The sequence below is a fragment of the Hemitrygon akajei genome, unplaced genomic scaffold (genome assembly GCF_048418815.1).
Source record: "Hemitrygon akajei unplaced genomic scaffold, sHemAka1.3 Scf000092, whole genome shotgun sequence".
In the NCBI taxonomy this organism is placed as follows: Eukaryota; Metazoa; Chordata; class Chondrichthyes; order Myliobatiformes; family Dasyatidae; genus Hemitrygon; species Hemitrygon akajei.
This window is the reverse complement of record NW_027331978.1, coordinates 1,851,461-1,878,271: the sequence shown is the minus strand read 5'-3', so window position 1 is coordinate 1,878,271 and position 26,811 is coordinate 1,851,461. Positions and strand designations below refer to the sequence as shown.

General features: G+C 43.3%; 1 protein-coding gene across 1 annotated transcript in view; it reads left to right on the top strand.

Annotated features, from left to right (window-relative positions):
• Positions 1-26,811, top strand: part of LOC140722883 (uncharacterized) — a 222,387-nt gene that overhangs the window by 41,202 nt on the left and 154,374 nt on the right. The window contains 3 exon segments of the mRNA XM_073037517.1: positions 240-1,280; positions 2,704-2,714; positions 16,604-18,124. Coding sequence (XP_072893618.1) covers positions 240-1,280; positions 2,704-2,714; positions 16,604-18,124 — 2,573 coding nt within the window.

Sequence of the window (26,811 nt, the reverse complement as noted above, 5' to 3'; positions counted from 1 at the left end):
CTAGTCAGACTGTGGGGAGGGATTCAGTCGATCATCTGATCGACTGGCACGCCTGTCAATTTACACGGGGGGAATCCATTTATCTGCTCAGACTGTGGGAATGGATTCAGTCGGTCATTTCAACTGAAGGTACATCAGCAGGATCACCATGGGCAAGGCCATTCACCTGTTCTGTGGCTGAGAATGGATTGAGACGGTCTTCCTGCCTGTTGGATACACCAGTCAGTGCACATTGAATTTGTGGGGAAGGATTCACTCGGTCATCTGACCTAATGGCTCACCAGCGAGTTCACACTGGTGAGCGGCCGTTCACCTGCTCAGACTGTGGGAAGGGATTCACGTTGTCAGCTCACCTACTGAGACACCAGTCAATTCACACTGGTGAGAGGCCATTCACCTGCTCTGACTGTAGGAAAACATTTACTTCGTCATCTGAACTTAAGTTACATCAGCGAGTTCACACTGGGGAGAAGCCGTTCATCTGCTCAGACTGTGGGAAAGGATTCATTTCATCATCTAACCTTAAAGTGCATCAGCGAGTTCACACTGGGGAGAGGCCGTTCAGCTGCTCAGACTGTGGGAAAGAATGCACTTCATCATTCCAACTTAAGATACATCAGCGAGTTCACACTGGGGAGAGGCCATTCACCTGCTCAGACTGTGGGAAAGGATTCACTTCGTCATCTAATCTTAAGCTACATGAGCGAGTTCACACTGGGGAGAGGCCGTTCACCTGCTCAGTCTGTGGGAAGGGATTCGCGTTGTCATCTCACCTACTGAGACATCAGTTAGTACACACTGGTGAGAGGCCGTTCACCTGCTCAGACTGTGGGAAAAGATTCAATTCGTCATCTCAACTTAAGGTACATCAGCGAGTTCATACTGGGGAGAGGCCATTCACCTGCTCAGACTGTGGGAAAGGATTCACTCAGTCATCCCACCTACAAGCACATCAGCGAGTTCACACTGGGGAGAGGTCGTTCACCTGCTCAGACTGTGGGAAGGCATTCACACGGTTCGCTACCCTACAAGCACACCGGTCAGTTCACACTGGGGAGAGGCCATTCACCTGCTCAGACTGTGGGAAAGGATTCACTTCGTCATATAAACTTAAGGTACATCAGCGAGTTCACTCTGGGGAGAGGCCATTCACCTGCTCAGACTGTGGGAAGGGATTCACTCAGTCATCCCACCTGCGAGCACACCAGTCCGTTCACACCGGGGAGACTCTGGTCACCTGCTCGGACTTTGGGAAGAGATTCACTCAGCCAAATCAACCAAATGTGCATCATTGAGTTCACACTGGAGAGATCGTTCACTGGATGTGTGTCCATCACCGTTGCTGAATGCAATTTCGAGAGTGACTGTCGGTGCTGAACTCTGCAATTATTGCTGCTGCTCACCACACCCAGTTCTGCACCCTGGTCACTGGGCATGAGAGGGGTTTCTTCTGCTGCATATTCACCTTTAATGGGACTGGAGTTTAATATTCTGCATCTGTGACAAATAAGTCAGTTCTATTTTAAACTTTGTCTCTGGTACTTAGTGAATTTATAACACACCTAGTGTACAGTAGAGAGTCAAATCAGGCTGGCTGGACCTTGCCAGAGTTTCAACTACACGACAGTCCCTTTAAATCCTCCCCTGTTGTTCCCCTCTCGCTCTCCCTGTGAGATGGGTTCCAAACAGTCACCACTCTGTGGGTGAAGAGGTTTCCCTTGAATTCTCTGCAGACTGTAAAAGTCGAGCTGACTGCAGTTCTGTCTCAGATGTCCTTTGTCCCTCTAATCTCTGGGCTCAGGAAGAATGACATTGGGAGTTAACCTCCTTATTTAGGGCTCATTTCCACATTATGGGTCATTTTCCCTGCTTCTAAAGTGTTGTTAGAGAACACCACTGTCCTCTAAAGACTGAAAGCAGAATGGGAAACCATCTGTTGGATGTTCAACGGAGCAGGGTCAGAAAGCAGAGGCAGGTCTGCACAGGGCAGAGTGTGGGGCTCCGGGAAATGGTTGGTGTAAGAACGGACCATGAGAAGGGAATCAGCAGCAGGGAGTGGAAACGAATAACAGAGTAGCAACATTTCGAAGCTGATTGACAGAAAATAATTTGGTTGTCTGACTGATGACACAAACAATACCTATTGTGAGGTGCTCCATTGGTCGAGGGAGATGTGGGTGTTGGGAATGGTTATATCTATTGAGGGAGTTAGTCCTGCTTGTTTATCCTGTAATATTATTTCTGGATGGTAATTATATAACCATATAACAATTACAGCACGGAAACAGGCCATCTCAGCCCTTCTAGTCCATGCTGAAAGCTTACTCTCACCTAATCCCACCAACCTGCACTCAGCCCATAACCCTCCATTCCTTTCCTGTCCATATACCTATCCATTTTAAAAAAAATATTGAACCTGCTTTTACCAATTCTACTAGAAGCTCCTCCACACAGCTACCACTCTCTGAGTAAAGAAGTTCCCACTCGTGTTACCCCTAAACTTTTTCCCCCTAACTCTCAACTGAAGTCCTCGTGTTTGAATCTCCCCTACTCTCAATGGAAAAAGCCTATCCATGTCAAATCCATCTATCCCCATAATAATTTTAAATACCTCTATTATGTCCCCCCTCAACCTTCTACACTCCAAAGAATAAAGATCTAACTTGTTCAACCTTTCTCTGTAACTTAGGTGTTTAAACCCAGGTAACATTCTAGTAAATCTTTTCCATACTCTCTCAATTCTATTGAAATCTTTCCTATAATGCGGTGAACTGAACTGCACACAATACTCCATATTTGGCCTGAACAATGCCTAGTATAATTTTAACATTACATCCCAACTCCTATACTCAATGCTCTGATTTATAAAGGTCAGCATACCAAAAGCTTTCTTCACAAATCTATCCACATGAGATTCCACCTTCAGAGGACTATTCACCATCATTCTATTATCTATGCCCCATAGATCACTCTGTTCTACTGCATTATTCAATGCCCTACCATTTAGCATGTATGTCCTATTTTGATTAGACCTACCAAAATGTAGTGCCTCACACTTATCAACATTAACCTCCATCTGCCATCTTTTTGTCCACTCTTCTAACTGGCTTAAATCTCTCTGCAAGCTTTGAAAACCTACTTCATTATCCACAACGCCACCTATCTTAGTATTATCTGCATACCTACTAATCCAATTTAGCACCCCATCATCCAGATCATTAATGTATATGACAAACAACATTGGACCCAGTACTGATCCCTGAGGCACACCACTAGTCACCGGCCTCTAACCTGACAAACAGTTATCCACCACTACTCTCTGGCATCTCCCATCCAGCCACTGTTGAATCCATTTTACTACTTCAATATTAATACCTAATGATTGAACCTTCCTAACTAACCTTCCATGTGAAATCTTGTCAAAGGCCTTACTGAAGTCCCTATAGACAACATTCACTGCTTTACCCTCATCAACTTTCCTAGTAACCACTTCAAAAAGTTGAATACGGTTTGTCAAACATGATCTTCCACGCACAAATCCATGTTGACTGTTCCTAATCAGACCCTGTCTAATCAGATAATTATATACCATATCTAAGAATATTTTCCATTAATTTACCCACCACTGACGTCAAACGTACAGGCCCATCATTGCTAGGTTTACTCTGAGAACCCTTTTTAAACAATGGAACAACATGAGCAATTCGCCAATCTTCCGGCACCATCCCCGTTTCTAATGACATTTGAAATATTTCCGTCAGAGCTCCTGCTATCTCTACACTAACTTCCCTCAAGGTTCTAGGGAATATCCTATCAGGAACCGGAGACTTGTCCACTTTTATATTCCTTAAAAGCTCCTGTACTTCCTCTTCTTTAAGCATCAGAGTTTCCATAACTACCCTACTTGTTTCTCTTACCTTACACAATTCAATATTCTTCTCCTTAGTGAATACCAATGAAAATAATTTTTCAAAATCTCCCCCGTAGCTGTCCACTCTGATTCTCTAAGGGACCAATTTTATCCCTCACTATCGTTTTGCTATTAATATAACTGTAGAAACCCTTTGGATTCATTTTCACCTTACTTGCCAAAACAGCCTCATATCCTCTTTTAGCTTTTCTAATTTCTTTCTTAAGATTCTTTTTACATTCTTTATATTCCTCGAGCACCTCATTTGCTCCATGCTGCCTATATTTATTATAGATCTCTCTCTTTTTCCGAACAATGTTTACAATATCTCTTGAAAACTATGGCTCTCTCGAACTTTTAACCTTTCATTTCAACCTAAAAGGAACATAAAGATTCTGTACCCTCAAAATTTCACCTTTAAATGAACTCCATTTCTTTGTTATATCCTTCCCATAAACAAATTGTCCCAATCCACTCCTAAATCTTTTCGCATCTCATCAAAGTTAGCCTTTCTCCAATCAAAAATCTCAACCCTGGGTCCAGTCCTATCGTTCTCCATAATTATATTGAAACTAATGGTATTGTGATCACTGGACCCAAAGTGCTCCCCAACACATACCTCTGTCACCTGAGCTATCTCATTCCCAGCAGGAGATCCAACACTGCCCCTTCTCTAGTTGGTACCTCTATGTATTGCTGCAAAAAACTATCCTGCACACATTTTACAAACTCAAAACCATCCGGCCATTTTACAGAATGGGCTTCCCAATCTATGTGTGGAAAATTAAAATCTGCCACAATCACAACCCTGTGCTTACTACAAATATCTGCTATCTCCTTACAAATTTGCTCCTCCAATTCTCGCTCCCCATTATGTGGTCTATAATACACCCCTATAAGTGTTACTACACCTTTCCCATTCCTCAATTCCACCCAAATAGTCTCCCTAGAGGAGCCCTCTAATCTGTCCTGTCAAAACACCACCCCGATATTTTCTCTGACAAGCAATGCAACGCCTCCCCCTCTTGCCCCTCCAATTCTATCACACCTTAAACAACGAAATCCAGGAATATTTAGTTGCCAGTCACACCTGTCCTGCAACCATGTTTCACTAATAGCTACAACATCATATTTCCAGCTATCAATCCATACTCTAAGCTAATCCACCTATCTGACAATGCTCCTAGCATTAAAATAGATGCATTTAAGAAACTCTCCACCTCTTCCTCTCTGTTTATCCCTAACGGTGGAAGCAACTTTATCATCTTTTTGTTTTCCTTCTCCCCTACATCTTCGGTCTGAACCCACATCAGGGAGGAAGTTCAAATCAGCTCTGTGTTAAAAGTCTAACCATCACAGTAACTGAAGGCAGCTGCAGGTTCATGAGGGACTGTTACTGTCAGATTCTGCAGTTCTTGCGGCTGCTCATCGCACCCAGGACTGAACCCTGGTCACTGAGCATTGGAGGAGTCTGTTCTGCTGATGTTAGCCTTAAACTAGACTGGTGTTTAATATTGTGGGGCTGTGAAAGATAAATCACTTCTGTATCAAATCCCGTGTGTCAGGTACTTACTGTCTCTATCACACTCAAAATGTACACTAGAAAGGCCACTCGGCCCATCTGGTTCCTGCCCATGCTTCTGTTCCATATCCGTATATCAAAATCTACCACTGCCGTTCCCCTCTCACTCTCCCTGAGATGACAGGTTGCAACTAGTCACCACTCCGTGGGATAGGAGATTTCCCTTGAATTTCATAGAATCATAGAAATCTATTTTCCTAAGCTCCATGTACCTATCTGAGAGTCTCTTAAAAGACCCTATTGTATCCGCCTCTACCACCGTCGCTGGCAGTGCATTCCACACACACACCACTCTTTGCTTAAAAAATTTTGCTCTGATATCTCCTCTGTACCTACTTCCAAGCAGCTTAAACCTATTCCCCCTCGTGTTAGCCGTTTCTGCACTGGGAAAAAGCCTCTGGCTATCCACACGACCAATGCCTCTCATCATCTTATACACCTGCATGAATTCCCTGCATGATTTTCTCCGGGCTGAATAAGACGATGAGCTCACTGTGGTTTTGACGTTCTCGCCCCTCTCCCCTCTCCTCCCCTCTCCCGTCCCCCTCCCCTCCCCTCTCCCGTCCCCCTCCCCTCCCCTCTCCCCCTCCCCTCCCCTCTCCCCCTCCCCTCCCTCTCTCCACCCTCCCCCTCCCTCTCCCTCCCCCTCCCCCTCACCCTTTGTGTTTTACGTCAAAGACCCGCCTCAATCAGGCACTTAAAGGGACACTCACAGAAAACGAACCTGCAGTCTCGTAACACAATGCACCTCTAAAGTCTGACAGCAGACTAGCGAGTGAATCTTCGATGGTGCAGAGTCAAAAACCAAAGAGTTGCCAGATTGAGTCAGGCTTTGGGGCTGCAAAGAGAGATGGGGTCTAGAGATTACGAGGAGGAGGAATCAGACCAGCAGGATGTGGCTACAAAAGAAAGATTAGAAGCATTTGGAAACTGGTTGATCGAAAAAAAAGCTGGTTAATTTCTGCAAAATACTGGTGGAAATCAACAGTCAGGCAGCAATTGTGAAGAGGAATAAAAAGACAACGTTTAGACCGAGCATGCCTAGCCTGTGTACTCCGCTGCTTAGTTGCTGCCTGAACTGCAGAGTTCCTCCAGCATTTTGTGTGTGTGCGTCTCTGTATTTCCAGCAACTGCAGAATCTCCTGTGTTTTATAACTGCATTTTACTTTGGCATTAGATACACGTTGATATTGAGTATATTGCTTATGGGAGCTGCTGTCTGCGTTAAAACAGCTGCAGATTTTTCGATACACACGAAAACAATAAGGTATGGACCTTGAACCGGTGCCTGCACAAATCTTTAATGGCACCGTGATTACCCATAGGGCCATGAGTTAAAAATTTCGCCGTCGTTGAGGCACCGATGAAATGCGCAGGCGTCGGGCTGAGGACGTCCCCGAGTATCACGCATGCGCGCAGTACACTGAAGGCCTTGAAAATGTCGGTTGCAGGTAAGAGCGATTTTCCGTGTTTTTATCTTAAACACCGACTTCGGGATAATTCCTGTGAACTTCGAAAACCGTGACCCGCAATTCTGGGACAGTCCTGCTCTCTTCCCTCTCTCTCAGCCCCACGATCCGTACACGGGCCCCGGGGAGCTTCCGGCTGATGAGGGAATGGGAACCGATGGATCTCTCAGACAGAGCTGAGCTCCAGCTATCTAAATGCAAGGATTAGGAACTCGGAGAAAGGGAACAAAATCTTTTACATCACCAGTTGAGAAAATCACCTTTGTTCTACCTCCGATCACTGACAAGAGGAAATCTGCAGATGCTGGAAATCCAAGCAACACACACAAAATGCCGGTGGAACTCAGCATTAGTACTCTTTTCCATAGATGCTGCCTGGCCTGCTGATTTCCTCCAGCATTTTGTGTGTGTTGCTTGTTCCACCTCCTTTTGTTCTGGAATTTTCTACCCGTGACGACATGTTTTGTACCATTCTCTGTGGGAAGATAATGATATCAAAAACCTTTGCCCTGGGCAACAAGTAGCTTTCACATCACAAATGTGCCAGACTCCAGTGAGACAGACTACTGCCCTTCCCTTCATATTCATTGGAATTACCATCACTGAGTTCACCACCGTCAGTCACCTGGGGGAGGGTTCAGGGGAAATATTTATGTACAATACAGAAACTGGTGATACCTGTGTGTATTGTGGTGATGCAAAAGTTGTTGGAGAGTTTACAAGAGGGAAGAATTGGAGTGATATTTGGAAATCTGACTTTTTAAAGCATAATTTAGCAAGCAAACCACTTATGGACAATGTGCAAAAGCACTGGTGAGAAAATCCTTCATTACCCGTTACAGGCCTGCGACATGGTGTGAGAGTGCAGATGAACTGGATCGAGCCCAGAGGAGATCACAGTTCTTACAGACAGTGATTTGCTGGCTGTTAAAATGAATACCTCTCTATATAAAATTCACAGTGCACATGTCGTCACTGGGTAAGAGAATGCACAGTACAAGATTTATGTGCACACTGGTCATTACAAATTAGAGGGGACATTGGTCGGAAGGTGGGGAGAACTCCAGTGTCCCTGACACCCTAACCTACAAGATGTGCGTCCAGCTGCACTTTAAGGAGTTGGAGCTGAAAATGGATGAATTCTGGATCATCCAGCAGTTGGAGGGGTGATAGATATGACAGGAAGGGAGGTGAGTTGCACCTAAGGTGCAGGACACAGGAAACTGGTTGAGAGACATGAAAGGGAATGAAGTTAAATAGCCATCACAGAGTACTCTTGTTGCCATCCCACACAACAACCAGGTGGGCCGCTTTAGAAACTGTTGGGGAGGGAGGGATTACCTGGCAGAGGAAAGTCAAACGGGTGATAGGGGATTCGTTAGTTAGGGGAACAGAACAGAGGGGATGAAAGGTCAGTTTTGATGCTGTCAAAAGGACCTGAAAAGTGTTGTTTGGGATAGGCCGTTTTCTGGCAAAGGAGTACTTGGTAAGCGGGAGGCCTTCAGAAGTGACATTTTTGAGAGTGTAGAGTTTGTATGTTGAAAGGTAACTAGTGCAGGGAATCTTGGATTTCAAGAGATATTGAGGCCCCCGATATTTTGTTCCTCTAAATGCCTCAGACTGTTGGGTGCTACCAAGACTCATTAATGATAACAGTATTGTTACGTACCCGTGACACATGACAGTGGTACCCTTGTCACGTGACTGGGGTTGAAGTTATACTGGACATGAGGTAATGGTCTTGTGATGGTGGAGTTATGTCATTTTCCCGCCAGTAGAGGTCATGTGACAGGTTTTTTCTACAGGGTATAAAAGGAAGACCCACCCTGTCAGGTGGGGCAGTTCGTGGCGGAATTTGCCAAGATGACTTCATGTCACTGCGTGATTTAATGTGATGACGCAGTTTAGTTAAAAATGAAGTTCTATATAATGCCTAAAGCTTAAAAGGTCACTGCCAACGGTTTCTTTGCCATGGAGAGTGAAGAAAAGTTTGGAAGGTAAAAATCGAGGAGAACCGATTTTCGAAGGTGGAAAAGTTCGACCTTGTTTGATCCTCATTCGGAAGGATTTCGTTGACTATTCTCGCTGTTAATCCCTGGGTTGACCAGAAAGGATTGAGAATAGTGTGGGAAGAAAGGTCAGTACCTTTAAGCCGTTATATTTTATAAAATTCTTCGTGGGAAAGTTCGACGCCGGGGAATCGAAGGACATCGACGTGGAAGAGAATTTAAATCGCCTTAAAAAGTCTCTCCCTTTTAAAAGGACTGTGAGCTTTTGAACTTTTGGCATATCGCTCTAAAGAACTGTTTACTTTCGGCATACCGTTTTAAAGAACTGTTTTTTTTTTCAATACTGCTTTAAAGACTGTTTGAACATGCAGCGCTATTAAGAACTGTGAATCTGCCGCACAGCAGCTGAGTTCCGATTACGTTTGGGTTTGTTTACTTTTGAGGGGGTTTGTTTCAGTGTTTAATAAACGTGTTATTTGTGGTTAAACCCTTGCCTATCTCATCTATATTTATTGTTGCCTGGATACGTAACATTAATTATGGGGGCTCGTCCGGGATTTGGATCGTTTGAGTTTAAAATGTTTTTTGAATTTTGAATCGGTGTTTTGGTAACGGGGATTGCTCGGGTTTTTTTGTTTGATTGGCTTGTGAGTGGTATTTGGCAACGATGAATATTGATGAGTTTCTGGATTCGCCAGACGCGGATTTGTTAGCGAAGGCGAAAAAAACTGAAGTATCTGAGATTGCTAAGAGATTGCAACTTAAAGGTATTTTGGCGACTACATCAAAGGCTGTAATACAGAGAAAGATCGCATCACATTTTGTGGCTTCGGGTGATTTTGATGAATCGATTTTAGAATCGTTTCCAGTAAGTAATCTGGAGATGCAGTTGCAAATTGAACAAATGAGGTTGGAACAAAGTAAAGCAGAGTTGGAGCGTTATAAATTGGAATCTGAACAGAAAAAGAGAGAGTTTAAATATGCAATGGAGAATTTAAGGTCTGAGAATCAGTCTTCTGATTCTAGAAAACCGTTTGTTGCTAGCCAAGAAATTAAATTGGTCCCTCCATTTAGTGAAACAGAAGTGGAAAGATATTTTCAACATTTTGAAACTATTGCTCGGATGTCAGAGTGGCCGAAAGATAAATGGTCAGTGTTGTTACAGAGTGTGATTAAAGGCAAGGCACAACAAGTTTACACAGCTTTAACTGCTGCGCAAGCATTAGATTATGATATTGTGAAAACAAATATTCTCAAAGCATATGAATTGGTCCCAGAAGCATATAGAGAAAGATTCAGGAGTTTGAAAAAGTCTGTGGAAAAGACTTATGTGGAATTTGCCTATGATAAAGCTATGTGTTTTGAGAGATGGGTTTCTTCTAAAAATGTAAATGAGGACTATGATACATTGAGAGAGCTGATTTTAATGGAGGAATTTAAAAGAAGCATTCCTGTTGAAGTAAGGACCTACTTAAATGAGAGGGATACTGATAAATTGCAGGACTGTGCTAGATTAGCTGATGAGTATGTTTTAATCCATAAGAATAAATTTCTTCAGGGTAGAATTTTCAAGAGGAAAAATAATATGGAGACTCCAGGTAAATTAGAAATTAAATCAGAGGTTAATGAGAAAGGTAAGGAGGAAGGTAAACCTGTGAAGGAAAGACAGTTTGGTCTTATTTGTAACTATTGTAAGAAGCCTGGCCATGTAATAGCTAACTGTTTCAAATTGAAAAAGAAAGAGAAGGAAGCAGTTCCAGATGCTTGTGTGCAACATACTGAAGCACCTGTAAAGTTACAGGGTTTGGTAAACACAAATGAGGATTTGTTAGAGTCTGACAAAGTTAGAAAGGGATATGATCACTTTATAACTGAAGGGTTTGTATCCTTGAAAGACGGATCTACTCTGGTGCCAATAAAAATTCTTAGGGATACTGGAGCTTCTCAATCACTGATGTTAGATAGTGTGTTGAAGTTTAATGAAGAGAGTGATACTGGTGAGGTAAATTACATAAGAGGTGTTGGAAGTGATTTTATGCCTGTACATTTACATGAAGTAAATTTAAAGTCAGGGTTAGTTACAGGATTTGTTAAAGTAGGATTACAGCATAGCTTACCTGTGAAGGGTATTTCTTTCTTGTTAGGTAATGACTTGGCAGGTGGACAAGTTTTTCCTGAAGTGCATTTGACAATGGAATCAGAGGAACCAGAGGTGAATTCTAACACAGATTCTTCCTGTGTTGTGACTAGAGATATGGCTAAAAAGATTGATGTGCAGAATGAGGTTGTTACTCATGACTGTTCAACTCAGGATGTGAGTTTTGAGGATGTGTCAGAGACTTTCTTACCTTCGTTGTTTGAACAAGATTCTGGGAGTAAGTCTGACTATGAAGATTTATCTCTGTCTCGGAAGGAGTTGATAGCAGAGCAGAATAGAGATCCTGAGATTGTAAAATTAAGGGAACAAGCTTTACTAGGTAGTGAAATTGAGAAGGTGTCAGTAGGATATTACTTGGAAAAAGGAGTGTTGATGAGGAAGTGGAGGTCGCCTACAATTCCTGCAAGTGAGGAATGGAATGTTGTTTATCAGGTAGTTGTTCCTAAAGTTTATCGGAATGAGATTTTGACTTTAGCTCATAGTGTGCCTTTAGGTGGACATCAAGGGGTAAGGAAAACTGTGGACAAGATTTTAAAACATTTTTACTGGCCTGGTTTAAGAAAAGATGTGGCGATGTTTTGTAAGACGTGCCATACTTGTCAAATTGTGGGTAAACCAAATCAGGTTACACCAGTAGCTCCATTACAACCTATTCCAGCATTTGGTGAACCGTTTTCTAAAGTTATTGTAGATTGTGTTGGTCCATTACCAAAGACAAAAACTGGTTATCAGTATTTGTTGACTATCATGTGTACTTCGTCTAGGTTTCCAGAGGCAGTACCACTTAGGAATATAAAAGCTAAAACTGTGACGAAGGCTCTTATAAAATTCTTTACTTATTTTGGATTGCCTAAGGAAATACAAACTGATCAAGGTAGTAATTTTATGTCTGGATTGTTTCAACAGATAGTTTATAAATTGGGAGCTAAGCAAATCACTTCGTCTGCATACCATCCAGAATCGCAAGGTGCCTTGGAGAGGTTTCATTCTACTCTCAAGAATATGATTAGGACATATTGTGTGGAAAATGAAAGTGACTGGGATGAGAGTATAAACTTACTTTTATTTGCAGTAAGGGAATCGGTACAGGATTCTTTAGGTTTTAGTCCATTTGAACTTGTGTTTGGGCATAGAGTTAGAGGACCTTTAGCTTTATTGAAGGAACAGTGGATTAGTAAGGAAGTGCATACTAATTTGTTGGACTATGTTTTGAAATTTAAGGACAGGTTACATAAAGCTTGTAGCTTAGCCAAGGAAAATTTAAAGTTGGCTCAGGAGAAAATTAAAACTTGGTATGATAAGGAAGCTAGGATGAGGATGTTTAAGCCTGGAGATAAGGTGTTGGTTCTTTTCCCAGTGCAGACAAATCCTTTTCAAGCTAGATTTCATGGTCCTTATGAAATTGTGTCTAGAATCAATGATGTGGATTACGTAATAAAAACTCCAGATTGTAGAAGGTCAACACAACTTTGCCACATAAATATGATTAAACCATATTTTGAGAAACAACCTGATACTGTCACTGTTGTGGTTAGTGAGAATGAGTTTGATTTAACTGGGAACATGATAGATGATTCATCTGACTTTCATTCTAAATCTAACATTGTTTCTGTTAGGTTACCTAATTCGACCATTCTGGAAAATATGGATGAGAAATTAGCACATTTACAGCTAGAGCAGAAACAACAGATGAAGGAATTGATTTTTAAGTATAAGGATTTGTTTCCAGATGTTCCGAGAAGGACTACTATAGTTTCACATGATGTAGATGTTGGAGTTGCCAAACCTATTAAACAACATCCATATAGGATGAACATGGAAAAATGTGAACTTGCTGAGAAAGAAATTGAATACATGTTAGAGAATGATATTATTAGACATTCTAACTCGAATTGGAGTTCGCCATGTGTTATGGTGCCAAAACCTGATGGTAGTATTAGGTTTTGTACGGACTATAGGAAGGTGAATGCTGTAACGAAAACAGATGCATATCCAATTCCTAGAGTAGATGATTGTGTAGATAAAGTTGGGAAAGCAAAGTTCCTTACAAAGATTGATTTATTGAAAGGGTATTGGTGTGTTCCATTAACGGACAGAGGTAGAGAGATTTCTGCATTTGTAACTCCATCTGGGTTATATGAGTATAATGTTCTTCCATTTGGGATGAAGAATGCCCCAGGTACTTTCCAGAGGATGATTAATTCTGTGATTCAGGGATTGAAAGATACTGATGCTTATATTGATGATTTAGTGACAGGAAATGATACTTGGGAAGCACACATTATTGCGGTGGAGAAATTGTTTGAAAAGCTTTCAAAAGCTAACTTGACTATTAATTTAGCCAAGAGTGAATTTGGACATGCCACTGTGACTTACCTTGGTTATGTTGTAGGTCAAGGTAAGGTAGCTCCTGTTCCGGCAAAAGTTCAGGCAATTTTAGAGATTCCCACTCCGACGGGGAAAAAAACTCTCAGAAGATTTTTGGGAATGGTAGGATATTATAGAAAATTTTGTAAGAATTTTGCTAATGTTGCCCTTCCATTAACTAATCTTCTGCAGAAGAATGTGAAGTTTGTGTGGACAGTGTTTTGTCAGGAAGCATTTGAAAAATTGAAAACAATGATATGTCAACAACCTGTGCTTAAGGCACCTGACTTTGAAAAACCTTTTTCATTAGCTGTAGATGCTAGTGATGAAGCTGCGGGAGCAGTATTGATGCAAAGGAATGAGGGTGATGAGGTTGATCATCCAGTAGCTTACTTTTCTAAGAAATTTAATAAGCATCAAAGAAACTATTCAAAAATAGAGAAAGAATTGTTATCTCTTGTTTTAGCTTTAGAATATTTTGAGGTATATGTTGGTACAACTCAAAAACCACTTATTGTTTACACTGATCATAATCCGTTAGTTTTTCTGAGTAAGATGAAAAACAAAAACAGAAGATTGTTAAATTGGAGTTTGATGTTACAAGAGTACAATATTGTGATAACTCATATTAAAGGTAAAGATAATGTGGTTGCTGATTGTCTATCTCGATGTTGAATGTACAATGTAATATTTTTTTTTTGGAGTGTTTTTTTTATTGTAACACTCCTACTGTATTGTATATTGTGTATGTTATATAATTTATACATTTGTTTTTCTTGTAAGTGATTGTTAAAATTTTTGTTCTTGTCAGACCAAAAATGTCTTTTTTTGGAGGGAGGTGTTACGTACCCGTGACACGTGACAGTGGTACCCTTGTCACGTGACTGGGGTTGAAGTTATACTGGACATGAGGTAATGGTCTTGTGATGGTGGAGTGATGTCATTTTCCCGCCAGTAGAGGTCATGTGACAGGTTTTTTCTACAGGGTATAAAAGGAAGACCCACCTTGTCAGGTGGGGCAGTTCGTGGCGGAATTTGCCAAGATGACTTCATGTCACTGCGTGATTTAATGTGATGACGCAGTTTAGTTAAAAATGAAGTTCTATATAATGCCTAAAGTTTAAAAGGTCACTGCCAACGGTTTCTTTGCCGTGGAGAGTGAAGAAAAGTTTGGAAGGTAAAAATCGAGGAGAACCGATTTTCGAAGGTGGAAAAGTTCGACCTTGTTTGATCCTCATTCGGAAGGATTTCGTTGACTATTCTCGCTGTTAATCCCTGGGTTGACCAGAAAGGATTGAGAATAGTGTGGGAAGAAAGGTCAGTACCTTTAAGCCGTTATATTTTATAAAATTCTACGTGGGAAAGTTCGACGCCGGGGAATCGAAGGACATCGACGTGGAAGAGAATTTAAATCGCCTTAAAAAGTCTCTCCCTTTTAAAAGGACTGTGAGCTTTTGAACTTTCGGCATATCGCTCTAAAGAACTGTTTACTTTCGGCATACCGTTTTAAAGAACTGTTTTTTTTTTCAATACTGCTTTAAAGACTGTTTGAACATGCAGCGCTATTAAGAACTGTGAATCTGCTGCACAGCAGCTGAGTTCCGATTACGTTTGGGTTTGTTTACTTTTGAGGGGGTTTGTTTCAGTGTTTAATAAACGTGTTATTTGTTGTTAAACCCTTGCCTATCTCATCTATATTTATTGTTGCCTGGATACGTAACAGTATCATAATTCCACCCCCGAGCTCAACTGACTTATTTTTAATCATCTTCTGTTGGTTTCTAAAAGCTTCGAATAGTTTTTGCTCTTTTGTTTGCCCTCTCTTTGGCTTTTATGTTGGCTTTGGCTTCTCATTTCAGCCACAGTTGTGTCTTCCTGCCTTTACAATGCTTCCACTTCTTTGGGATGTACCGATCACTCAGCTCCTGAATTCTCCCAGAAACTCCAGCCATTGCTGCTCCGTTGTCACTCCTACATTTTCCCTTCCAAACAAGTTTGGCCAGCTTGTCTGTCACAGAAACATGGAGAAGTTCAGTACAGAAACAGGCTATTTGCCCAATCCAGTCAATGCCAAACAAACATTTAAACTGGCTATTGCAACTACCTGCACCGGGACCATCGCCCTCCATACCCCTACCATCCACGCTCCCATCCAAACTTCTCTTAAGTGGTGAAACCGAGCTCAAATTCACCACTTGTGTTGGCATCTCATTCCACACTCTCACGACCATTTCAGTGAAGAGCTTTTCCAAATGTTCCCATTAAATTTTCACCTTCCCCACTTACCCATGACCTCTGGTTGTCGTCCCACCCAACCTCAGTGGAAAAAGCTGCTTACCTGTACCCTATCTATACTGTCATAATGTTGTCTATTCCCAACAAATCCTCAAAGAAATGTATAATATCTTTGTTTATGTTTTGAGCCTTTTTCAGATGTATAGGATGATGAGGGACACTGATCGTGTGGATAGCCAGAGGCTTTTTCCCCAGGGCTGAAATGGCTAACGTGAGGGAGCATAGTTTTAAGGTGCTTGAAAGTTGATACGGAGGGGATGTCAGGGGTAACTTTATTTACACTGAGAGTTGTGGGTGCATGGAACGGATTGCAGGCTACTTGTGTGAGAGTGTTTCAGTTACTGTGGGGCCAGGAACCCATGCAGCTCAGTGGGAACAGGGAATAATACCAACGGAGAGAGTCAAACTGAGCCAGGTCACAGATCGGAGATGGTAGAAATGCCCCATTCTTATAGAGACAGGAAGAGCATCAGAGAATTTGATGGTCATTCCAGATACCAGCACCGTGCCCAGTTAGAACATGATTTCTCTCTCCAACTCTTCTCTGTAACAGTGTGATGCCAGCTGACACCTTGACAACTCAAGCGATCTCATTAGAAATGTCCTGCACCCATTGATGAATTTTGTAAATCTTTTTACAGGTTAAAAATGACAAGGAATTTGCCTACGGGAATCTCGAACACAACACGCCAGTTTTGTTGTCTCTGTCCAGATATTTAAGAAGTGCAGCAAGGGATTCAGTCGATCATCCTTCCTGCTCAGACTGTGGGGAGGGATTCACTCGATCATCTGACCCAATGGCACGCCCATTAGTTTACATGGGGGGAGCCCATTCATCTGCTCAGACAGTGGGAATGGATTCACTCGGTCATCTCAACTGAACGTACATCAGCAAGTTCACACTGGGACAAGGCCATTAACCTGTTCTGTGTGTGAGAAGGGATTCAGTCTGTCATCCCACCTCTGGACACACCAATCAGTTTACATTGGGCAGAGGCTGGTCATCTGTGGAATTTGTGGGGAAGAATTCACTCAGTCAACTAACCTAATGGCTCACCAGCGAGTTCACACTCGGGAGCGGCCGTTCACCTGCTCAGACTGTGGGAAAGGATTCACTCAGTCATCTCAGTTACTGAGACACCAGTCAGTTCACACTGGGGACAGGCCATTCAACTGCTCAGCCTGCGGGAAGGGATTCACTTCCACATATAAGTTACTGAGACACCAGTCAGTTCACAATGGGGAGAGGCCATTCACCTGCTCAGAATGTGGGAAGGGATTCACATCATCATATCAGTTACTGAGACACCAGTCAGTTCACACCGGAGAGTGGCCGTTCACCTGCTCAGACTGTGGGAAGCGATTCACTGAATTATCTCGACTGAAGATACATCAGCGAGTTCACACCGGAGAGAGGCCATTCAACTGCTCAGACTGTGGGAAGGGATTCGCTCAGTCATCTCAACTGAAGGTACATCAGCGAATTCACACGGGGGAGAGGCCATTCACCTGCTCGGACTGTGGGAAGGGATTCACTTCATCATCTCTACTGAAGGTACATCAACAAGTTCACACTGGGGAGAAGCCGTTCACGTGCTCGGACTGTGGCAATGCATTCACTTCTTCAGCTCACTTACTGAGACACCAGTCAGTTCACACTGGGGAGAGGCCATTCACCTGCTCAGACTGTGGGAAACGATTCACTTTGTCATATAAGTTACTGAAACACCGGTCAGTTCACACCGGAGAGTGGCCGTTTTCCTGCTCAGACTGCGGGAAGGGATTCACCGAATTACCTCAACTTAAGGTACATCAGCGAGTTCACACCAGAGAGAGGCCATTCACCTGCTCGGACTGCGGGAAGGGATTCACTTGCTCATCCCATCTGAAGGTACATCAGCGAGTTCACACTGGAGAGAAGCCGTTCACCTGCTCAGACTGTGGGAAAGGATTCACTCAGTTATCTCAACTGAAGGCACACCAGGGAGTTCACACTGGAGAGTGGCAAATCACCTGCTCAGACTGTGGGAAGGGATTCGCTTCGTCATCCCATCTGAAGGTACATCAGCGAGTTCACACTGGAGAGAAGCCGTTCACCTGCTCGGACTGTGGGAAAGGATTCACTCAGTTATCTCAACTGAAGGCACACCAGGGAGTTCACACCGGAGAGTGGCAAATCACCTGCTCAGACTGCGGGAAGGGATTCACTTCATCATCCCATCTGAAGGTACATCAGCGAGTTCACACTGGGGAGCGGCCGTTCACCTGCTCAAACTGTGGGAAAGGATTCACTCAGTCATCCATCCTAAAGGCACACCAGCGACTTCACACTGGGTAGAGACCGATCTGCTCAGACTATGGGAAAGGATTCACTCAGTCATCCATCCTAAAGGCACACCAGCGACTTCACACTGGGTAGAGACCGATCTGCTCAGACTTTGGGAAAAGATTCTCTCAGCCAAATCAACCAGTGTGCATCATTGAGTTCACACTGGGGAGAGGCCGTTCACCTGCTGTGAATGTAGGAAGCGATTCACTCAGTCATCTAATCTTATGTAGCTCTCAGTTCTGCTGGCAGCTTAACAGAGGGAGTTATAGCCCCCCCACCCCAGTCTGGCCAAACTGAAGGATCTTGTTTGGGTGGATACTGAGCGATGTGTCCCCTGTGTAATCTGCCCCTGGCGTTCATACTTTCTGTGGACTGTCTCTTTAAAATGCAAAGAGAACCGAGACTGACCTTGGACACGCTGTTGGATTTCTGCAGAAGTGCTGGGTTGCTATGGTGACCAGCTAATGTTTATGTTCTCTGTGGTTAAGCAAGGTCAGAATGATCCTTTACCGACACAGAACAAGCAATCGACTTCTTACTGAGAGAGGGGCGGAGCTACATGATGGACAGCTGGTGTTCAGCACAACGGTATTTAAACACACATAACTGCTTTTCTCGCAGGACACGCAGATGCACGAAGGGTAGTGATGAAAGTTTCTGCTAGTTGGACTTTCTAGCAGGGTGGGATTTGAGGATCGATAAAGAAGAATCGATCTATGGCTGTTAGTGTGTGTAAGAGCGACCCTGTGGAATCTACCGGTGAGTCTAACCCTTGCCTGGGTTGGTAGATTTTCTCTTGAAGAACGTGCTCTTCAGTTGGTCACGTCTGGCTAACTTGGAAGATTTGATGGGCATTGGAAAAGGTCGACAACACCTGTTTACTTGGATTACATCTCCCTCTCCCTCCTTCCCTCCCTCCCTCCTCCCCCCCCCCAATCTTGTGAACTAAATTGTATCTACCACATCATCGTAAGACTATGCCGTTTACCACCTAGGTTTTGGATTGATATACAGGTGGCCCCCGTTTTTCAGACGCTCGTTTTACGACAGCTCACTGTTACGAAAGAGTTACATTAGTACCTGTTTTTGCTGACCAAAGAGGATTTTCGGTTTTATGATAAAGATGATGCCTGCTTTATATGTGAGTTTACCCCGAGAAGGACTACCGTGACCGTGAAGCCTTGTGCAGCAGTTATGTACGCATGTGTGTACGTGCATAGCTGTGCACGTGCCGATTCTTTTTCTCTCCAAATCAATTTCAGTTCACTATCTTCCCGATTTTCAGTGAAACTACACTGTAAATTCAATATTTCTACTTTATATAGTGTGTATATTTATCATATCATTCCTACTTTTACTATAGGTTAGTGTTATTTTAGGTTTTATGTGCTATTTGGTATGATTTGGTGGGTTATTCTTTGGGTCTGGGAACGTCCAAAATCTTTTCCCATTTATATTAATGGTAATTGCTTCTTCACTTCATGACATTTCGGTTTACAAACGGTTTCATAGGAACACTCTAACTTCAGGTACCGGGGGAAACCTGTATTCACACCTATATATGCATAACATTGCTAACCCTTGGATTATCTGGTTTAAGTTCACTATTATTAGTAGTTACCAATAAAATAGTGTTTGTTAACTGCAAAACCAGACTCCGTGTGTTCAATTGTTGCTGGTAGTTTTATAAGTTTGCGTCTACGTGACACCTGAAGTAACAAATGGTACATAATATGTGATTAAACTATTAAGATTTATAATTCTTACTTTGACTATAGGGTTAGTAAAGAAAACAAAAAAAAGAAAAAGGGCCCGCTCTCTCCATTCACGTCTTCTCATCTCTCCCCAGCAAAAGACCATGAAAATCTCTCTTCCAGACTCACAAGAAAGAACATTTCTGTCATTGGATAGCCCCGCACTCCAAAACCCTGTTATCTCTAATTGTAACCTAGACATTGCTGCTGCAGAGAAACCACTACCTCAGCAGTGAAACATTGCATAGAGGCCATTACATCAGCAGTGAAACCTTACAGTATGTTACACTTGTGACACACTACCGGGTTCACACTGGGGAGAAAGTTTCAATAAGCTGCATGCTGGATATTTGTCCATCACCGTTGCTGAATGCAATTTCGAGAGTGACTGTCGGTGCTGAACTCTGCAATTATTGCTGCTGCTCACCACACCGAGTTCTGCACCCTGGTCACTGGGCATGGGAGGAGTTTATTCTGCTGCACATTCACCTTTAATGGAACTGGAGTTTAATATTCTGGATCTGAGACAAATAAACCAGTTCTATTTTAAACTCTGTCTTTGGTGCTTAGTGAATTTATAACACAACTGGTGTACTCAGGCCTGCTGAACCCGGCCAGTGAATCTGTTCCACATCAGTCCATTTAAATCCTCCCCTGTTGTTTCCCTTAAATTCTCTGCAGACTGAAGAAGTCGAGATGACTGCAGTTCTAATCTCTGGGCTGATGAAGAATGACATTGTCCGTTAACCTACTTAATCACAACTTATTTCCACATTATGACTCATTTTCCCTGCTTCTAAAGGGTTGTTGGATACACCACTGTCCTCTAAAGACTTAAATTGGAATGGGAAACCATAAATTGGATGTTCAAAGGAGCAGGGTCAGAAACCAGAGGCAGGTCTGCACAGCGCAGAGTTTGGGACTCTGGATGATGGATGGGGTAAGAACGTATGATGAGGAGAAAGGAATCAACAGTGGGGTTTGGCAATGGATGACAGAATAGCAACATTTGGATGCTAATTGGCAGACAAAATAACTTGGTTATCTGACTGACGAACAATGCCTGTGGTGAGGGGCCCCATTGGTCGAGGCACATGTGTGTGTTGAGAATGGTTATACCTGTTGAGGGAGTTATTCCTGCTTGTTTATCCTGTAATATTATATCTGAATGGTTATTTCAGATGATCCTATCTGTAATAATGTATTTATTATCATAGAAATTGTGAGATTATGTCCTTAACTGAATCAGGCTTGAAGTCATGGTGCCTTTATCAAGTTATCGTGGTCATTCATCAGTTTGTATTTTAAAGCAAGATTTTGGTGAATGATATTTGCCACTTGATTGTACCTGCGTAAGTAATTAGATTGAGTTCAACTGCTGCAGGATCCTGGAATGTGTTGGATTGTGTCTGGTTTCTCTTGGCATTTTCTGCATTTAGTGTCTGGTTTGCTTGTATTGCATGTATTTCAGATTTTTTTCTTTTTCTTAAACACCTTGTCCTGTATTTCTGCAAGGAACTCCTCTGTTTTTGAGAAGAGGTCTCCAACTCTCAGTCAGGTGCTCGGTGCTTCCTTGTCAACATCTAGTCTGCTCAGATCATTGGGATGTCTCCCATGGAAGGTCATTCTCATTCCACTGGTTAATGTTTTCTTCCAGAGTGGTGATTCATTTTACTGAGTTGGCCTCTCATTTAAGTTTTCTGCTCAGTATTTCTTATCACAATTGCATATACACACATGGAGTGCTGAATCCAGTTCATTTTTGATGAAAATATATAAACCTAGAAGTTTTATCTGACTGTTGTGTGATTTCTTTTTATTTCATGTGTGTTATTTCTCTTCCTCCTCCTGTCCAAGGTAGTGTTAATCTAAGTGGGTTTGAGTGTAAATAGTCTTTTCTAAAGCTTTCTTAAGTTCTTGTTTATCATTCTAAATTTTACTAATTGAAATGGGACCAAGATATTTTTATTTAAAAAAAATTCAATGTCGGTATTGATGAAAATGTTTATTGCCTGTGTTGTATTTGTTAATTATTGAGCTCTATTTGGTAGTTTTTTTTAAAGTCTTGGACTAAATTTTGTCAAAGGTTTTCCCTATTCCGCACTACTTACTATTTTCATTGCTTGTTGATATTCCAGATATGTGGGTATCAAGAGTCCCGGTGAAGGGTCTTGGCCTGAAATGTTGATTCCCATCCACAGATGCTGCCTGACATGCTGAGCTCCTCCAGCACTTTGTGTGTAGCTCTCTAGATTTCTAGCATCTGCAGGTCCTCTTGTTTCCCAGATACTTATATATTTATGGAAAGAACAAGACAAAAACAAGCTGGTAGTGGGGTTGAGTGGCTCTGTTGGTGAAATATTAAATAAAATCATTAGAAAGTGGTAGTATAGGATTGGAAGGTGTAGAATCTGTGGGTAGAATTAAGGAACAGCAAATGTTAAAAAAAAAAACCCTGATGGGAATTGTACAGAGACTTCCAAACAATAGTAAGAATGAGGTCCACAAATTACAATGGGAAATAGAAAATGTGTGCCATACGGGCGATATTACAATAGTCATGGGGGATTGTCATTCAGGTGATTAGGAAAATTAGGATGGTGTTGGTCTCAAGAGGAGGAATTTCCTAGAATGCCTAAAGATGTTTGTTTTTTTTTAGAGCAGCTCGTGGTTGAGCTGGCTTGGGGATCAGATATACTGGATTATTGTAATCAATTGGAATTAATTAGGTCACTAAAGTCCAAAGAACCCTTAGGGGCAAGTGCTCTTAATATGATCAAATTCACCCCGACATTAGAGAAGGAGAAGCTAAAGTCAGATGTGGAATAAAAAGAATTAGAGAGGCATGAGAGAAAAATTGGTCAAAATTGATTTAAAAAGAACACGGCAGGGACAAAAACAGCAGCAATGACTGGAATTTTTGGAAGCAATTTGGAAGGCACAGGATATATACAGTGGCATGCAAAAGTTTGGGCACCGCAATCAAAATTTCTGTTCCTGTGAATAGCTAAGCGAGTAAAAGATGACCTGATTACAAAAGGCATAAAGTTAAAGATGACACATTTCTTTAATATTTTAAGCAAGATTTCATTTTTAGTTCCATCTTTTACAATTTCAAAATAACAAAGAAGGAAAAGGGCCGGAAGCAAACGTTTGTGTGCCCTGCATTGTCAGTACTGAGTAACACCCCCTTTGGCAAGTATCACAGCTTGTAAACACTTTCTGTAGCCAGCTAAGAGTCTTTCAGTTCTTGTTTGGGTAAATGTCTGGGTTCCGTCATAAGTAGCAAAGTACTAACTGTGGAAATTACAAATCAGAATATTATTAGAGTCACAGAGAGCAGCAGCACTGAAACAGGCCGCTCTGCCCTTCTAGTCCATGCCGACCTGTTTTTGTTGTTACTGCCTAGTTCCTGCTACGTGCACCAGAGCCTCCATACACCTCCCATCCACGTCCTCACACAAATTCCTCTTTAGTGTCTAAATCAAACCCACATCCTCCACTTCCACTGGTAGCTCATTCCACACTCTCACCAACCTCTGAGTGAAGAATTCCCCGAAAATAATTCACTTTCACCCTGAACGTATGTCCAATGTCAGGGTGAGAGGGAGGACGGGGTAGAGAGGGAAGACAGTAAGGGGACGGGGTGTTCAAGTGCAGAGAGGGAAACAGAGCAGAGAGATTATACTGAATATCTTTCAGAAAAAGTAATTGAACTTGCTGCAAACCTACTCTCCATATCCTATACATTCTTAAAGAAATTATTGATCTAGATGACAATAATGGTATATGTTCAAAGTAAATGTTATTATCAGAGTACATATATGTCACCACATACAACCCTGAGATTGTTTTTCCTACAGGAACACTTAGCAAATCTTTAGAATAATAACAGGATCAATGAAAGATCAAGTGGAGCATAGAATTCAACAAACTGTGCAAATGCAAATATAATTAAATATCAATGAATAATGAGAGCAATGGGGTGTAACCGTGGGGAACCTCACTAGGCCCGGGCCTTGAGTCCATTAAACAGCCTCCCACCATCACTCTCTGCTTCCTACCATCAAGACAACTGTGCATCCAGTGAGCCAGCTCTCCCTGGATCCCGTGTGGTCTGACTTTCCACAGCAACTTACCATGTGAACCTTATCAAAGGCCTCACTGATGCCCATATCGGCCCCGATCCTGGGACAGAGGTGTCACCGATCAGAGGGCATGGATTTAAGCAGAGAATGAAGAGGTTTATAGGGATCTGAGGAGGAGATTTCTCACTCAGAGAGTAGCTGAAATCTGGAACACACTGCCCGAGGTGGTGGTGGAGGCAGGTCCCTTCACAACATTTACGAAGTGGATGAGCATTGAAACTGCCGAGATACAGTCGGCTGTGAACCAAGTGCTGATAAATGGGACCAGTGTAGACAGTGAGTGGATGGTCAGAACAGGTATGGCCGGCCAAAGGCCTGTTTCCGTGCTGTGTGATCCACCACTCCGGACATGCTAAATTAACGATGGTGGCACTGGAAGGCATTGATTTCAAAACTCCACACCCCTCTCCAACCTGAAATAAACTAGACTGCACCCCTTTGTCACCACTGTGAATATCAGTTTCTCTCAAGGTAACATACAAATTGTTCACTTTTGCTAAACAACTGGCAATTGATGAAGTTCCTGTGTCTTCTTCCATTAATGTTGCTGCCTTACAGCAAAACTAACCCTCTCACTGTGTCAGAATCAGTGATTAAATCAGACCCCAAACACTGTGCTTTCACCCCTGCACGTTATAACTGGAACCATCTCACTGAGGGTCTGATGGAGACATGGGATCACATCTCCCCTGCTTCTGACATTTCAAATACCCTCAGAATGGTTTTCTCATTCAGTCTGAAGGTTATGGTACATTCAGCTCGTCGTCAGACCTGACAAACCATGTCTTCCCACAGCTGGTTCCACCTGTTGGTGTGTCCTCTTTCCTCCACCTCCAGGGAAGCTGCATCTCCACACAAACTCCTCACTTGAGACGACTGTCTGTACCCGTGACACAGGAAATCACATCACTGTCACTCTCCTGATACCGTGTCTGACCTGCTCACCTCCGGGTATCCTCCATCAACAAACCTCTTCCTCAGTCACCACCTGTGAGATTATAAAAACACTATTAAAACGATCTATCAGACAGCTCCTGTACCCCTCCACCTCTGACCATGCTGCGCTGGTTATAACTCTTTCTCCCTTTGCAAACTCCAGATGTCCCACTAGATCCGAACCATCTGTACAAACCCGTGTCCTCCTCTGATGCAAAGGTCACTGACCTCCCCCCCCCCTTCCCAATCAGCAGTCGCAGCCCATGATGGTGACAGCGGCTCGCAGACTCTACGGCTTTGTAACAAACACAGTGTTAACAGCAAGATTGCACAGTAATTAATATGAACAGAGAATTGCTGTTTCCTGAAAGGACACGCCAACTGGCTCATTCAATTGCTCAGATTCTCCCTAATTAACAACTTATTTTGTCCCGGGACCTCTCTTCCCCGGGTTACGGAAAGTCCGATCACCACTCTGCTCCCACATCCCTCATCCGACCACTCACCCCACACCTATACATCCACCTATCAGCTCTATCCACACACACAGACAGATCCCCTTCGTTCCAAGCATCCTTCCGGCTCGGGGAACCACAACTTACCGATCCCACAGGGTTCGGGCGCAAAGCTAAAACCGGGGCTGCGGGACCGGAAAGCCCGGAGCTTCCAGCCGTCCGGCAGAGCTCGATCCCAGGCCTTTCCCTCTGCAGTCGGCCCCGATTTACACAACCCCGGGATCAGCCCCTTACTCACCGCTGCCCGAATAGGAAAACGCCGCGCCTGCGTTTAGCAGGAGGTACTCCGAAGCAACACCGGTGGACAGAGGTCTGCACAGCGCCACCAGTGGCCGGAGGCGGAAGGGGCACCGGAGAGGTAAATCACAAATAATACGTACACAACGCTGGAAGAACTCAGCATCCGTGAGAAAAGAGTAGCCAACGTTTCGGGACGAGACCCTTCATCAGGAATGGGGGGGAAGAGAGGGCCGAAGCCCAGTAATAGAGATAGGGGAGGGGGAAGGGCTAGAGACGCCAGGTGGAGAACCAATCAGAGGAAAGATAAAGGGGGGTGGGGATAAGCACCAGTGTAGAGGCGGCCGCATCGGGAGCAGCGGACACAACAGGCGACCCCGGAAGATTCACAGGTGAAGTGTCGCCTCACCTGGAAGGATGTTTGGACAATGGAGAGAGTTCGACCGCCCGGCCCTTTCACTGTGACACCCCGAACTCCACATCAAATCCGTCCAAACAAATCTGGGTGAACTTTAATGACCAATAAATATAATTCCTCTCAGCGATCAGCTGTATGAGTGATTCCCTGACTCTGAGAGGAAGGGGTATCTATGGTCCACACTGTCAGGGTGTTGAGTTTACCAGGAGACAAAGACTGCAGGGACGAGAGGTTTTCTGTTGACTAATACACTGTGTGTGGACCCCGCTGGCAATTCTGGTGTTGTGACCCGAATCGAGACAAACACCACGCTGCCCACTCCACCAACAACACGGCACAGCCGGACACATAACAGGGGACTTTACATCCCACAACACTGGATTCAGTGATGAAACCCGTGATTAATGTTGTTGTCCCACTGAAAAGTCCATTAAGGTGCTTTTAAATGCCAGCGCTCTCCCACAGGTGACGTCACACAGCTCCTCCCCCCACGCGCCTGACGTCACACATGGGCTCCCCACACCGGGATCTGCCCTCACGTGCGCGGTGTCTTACGTCACCCACGCGCTGCTGTGCTCGAGCTTTATCGGTTAAACGGCTGGGCTAATAATCACGTGACCAGCCCCTCCCCCACCGCTGTCAACAGAGGATTCAGGAGCTGCGCTATTCCCATTGGTGCGAAGC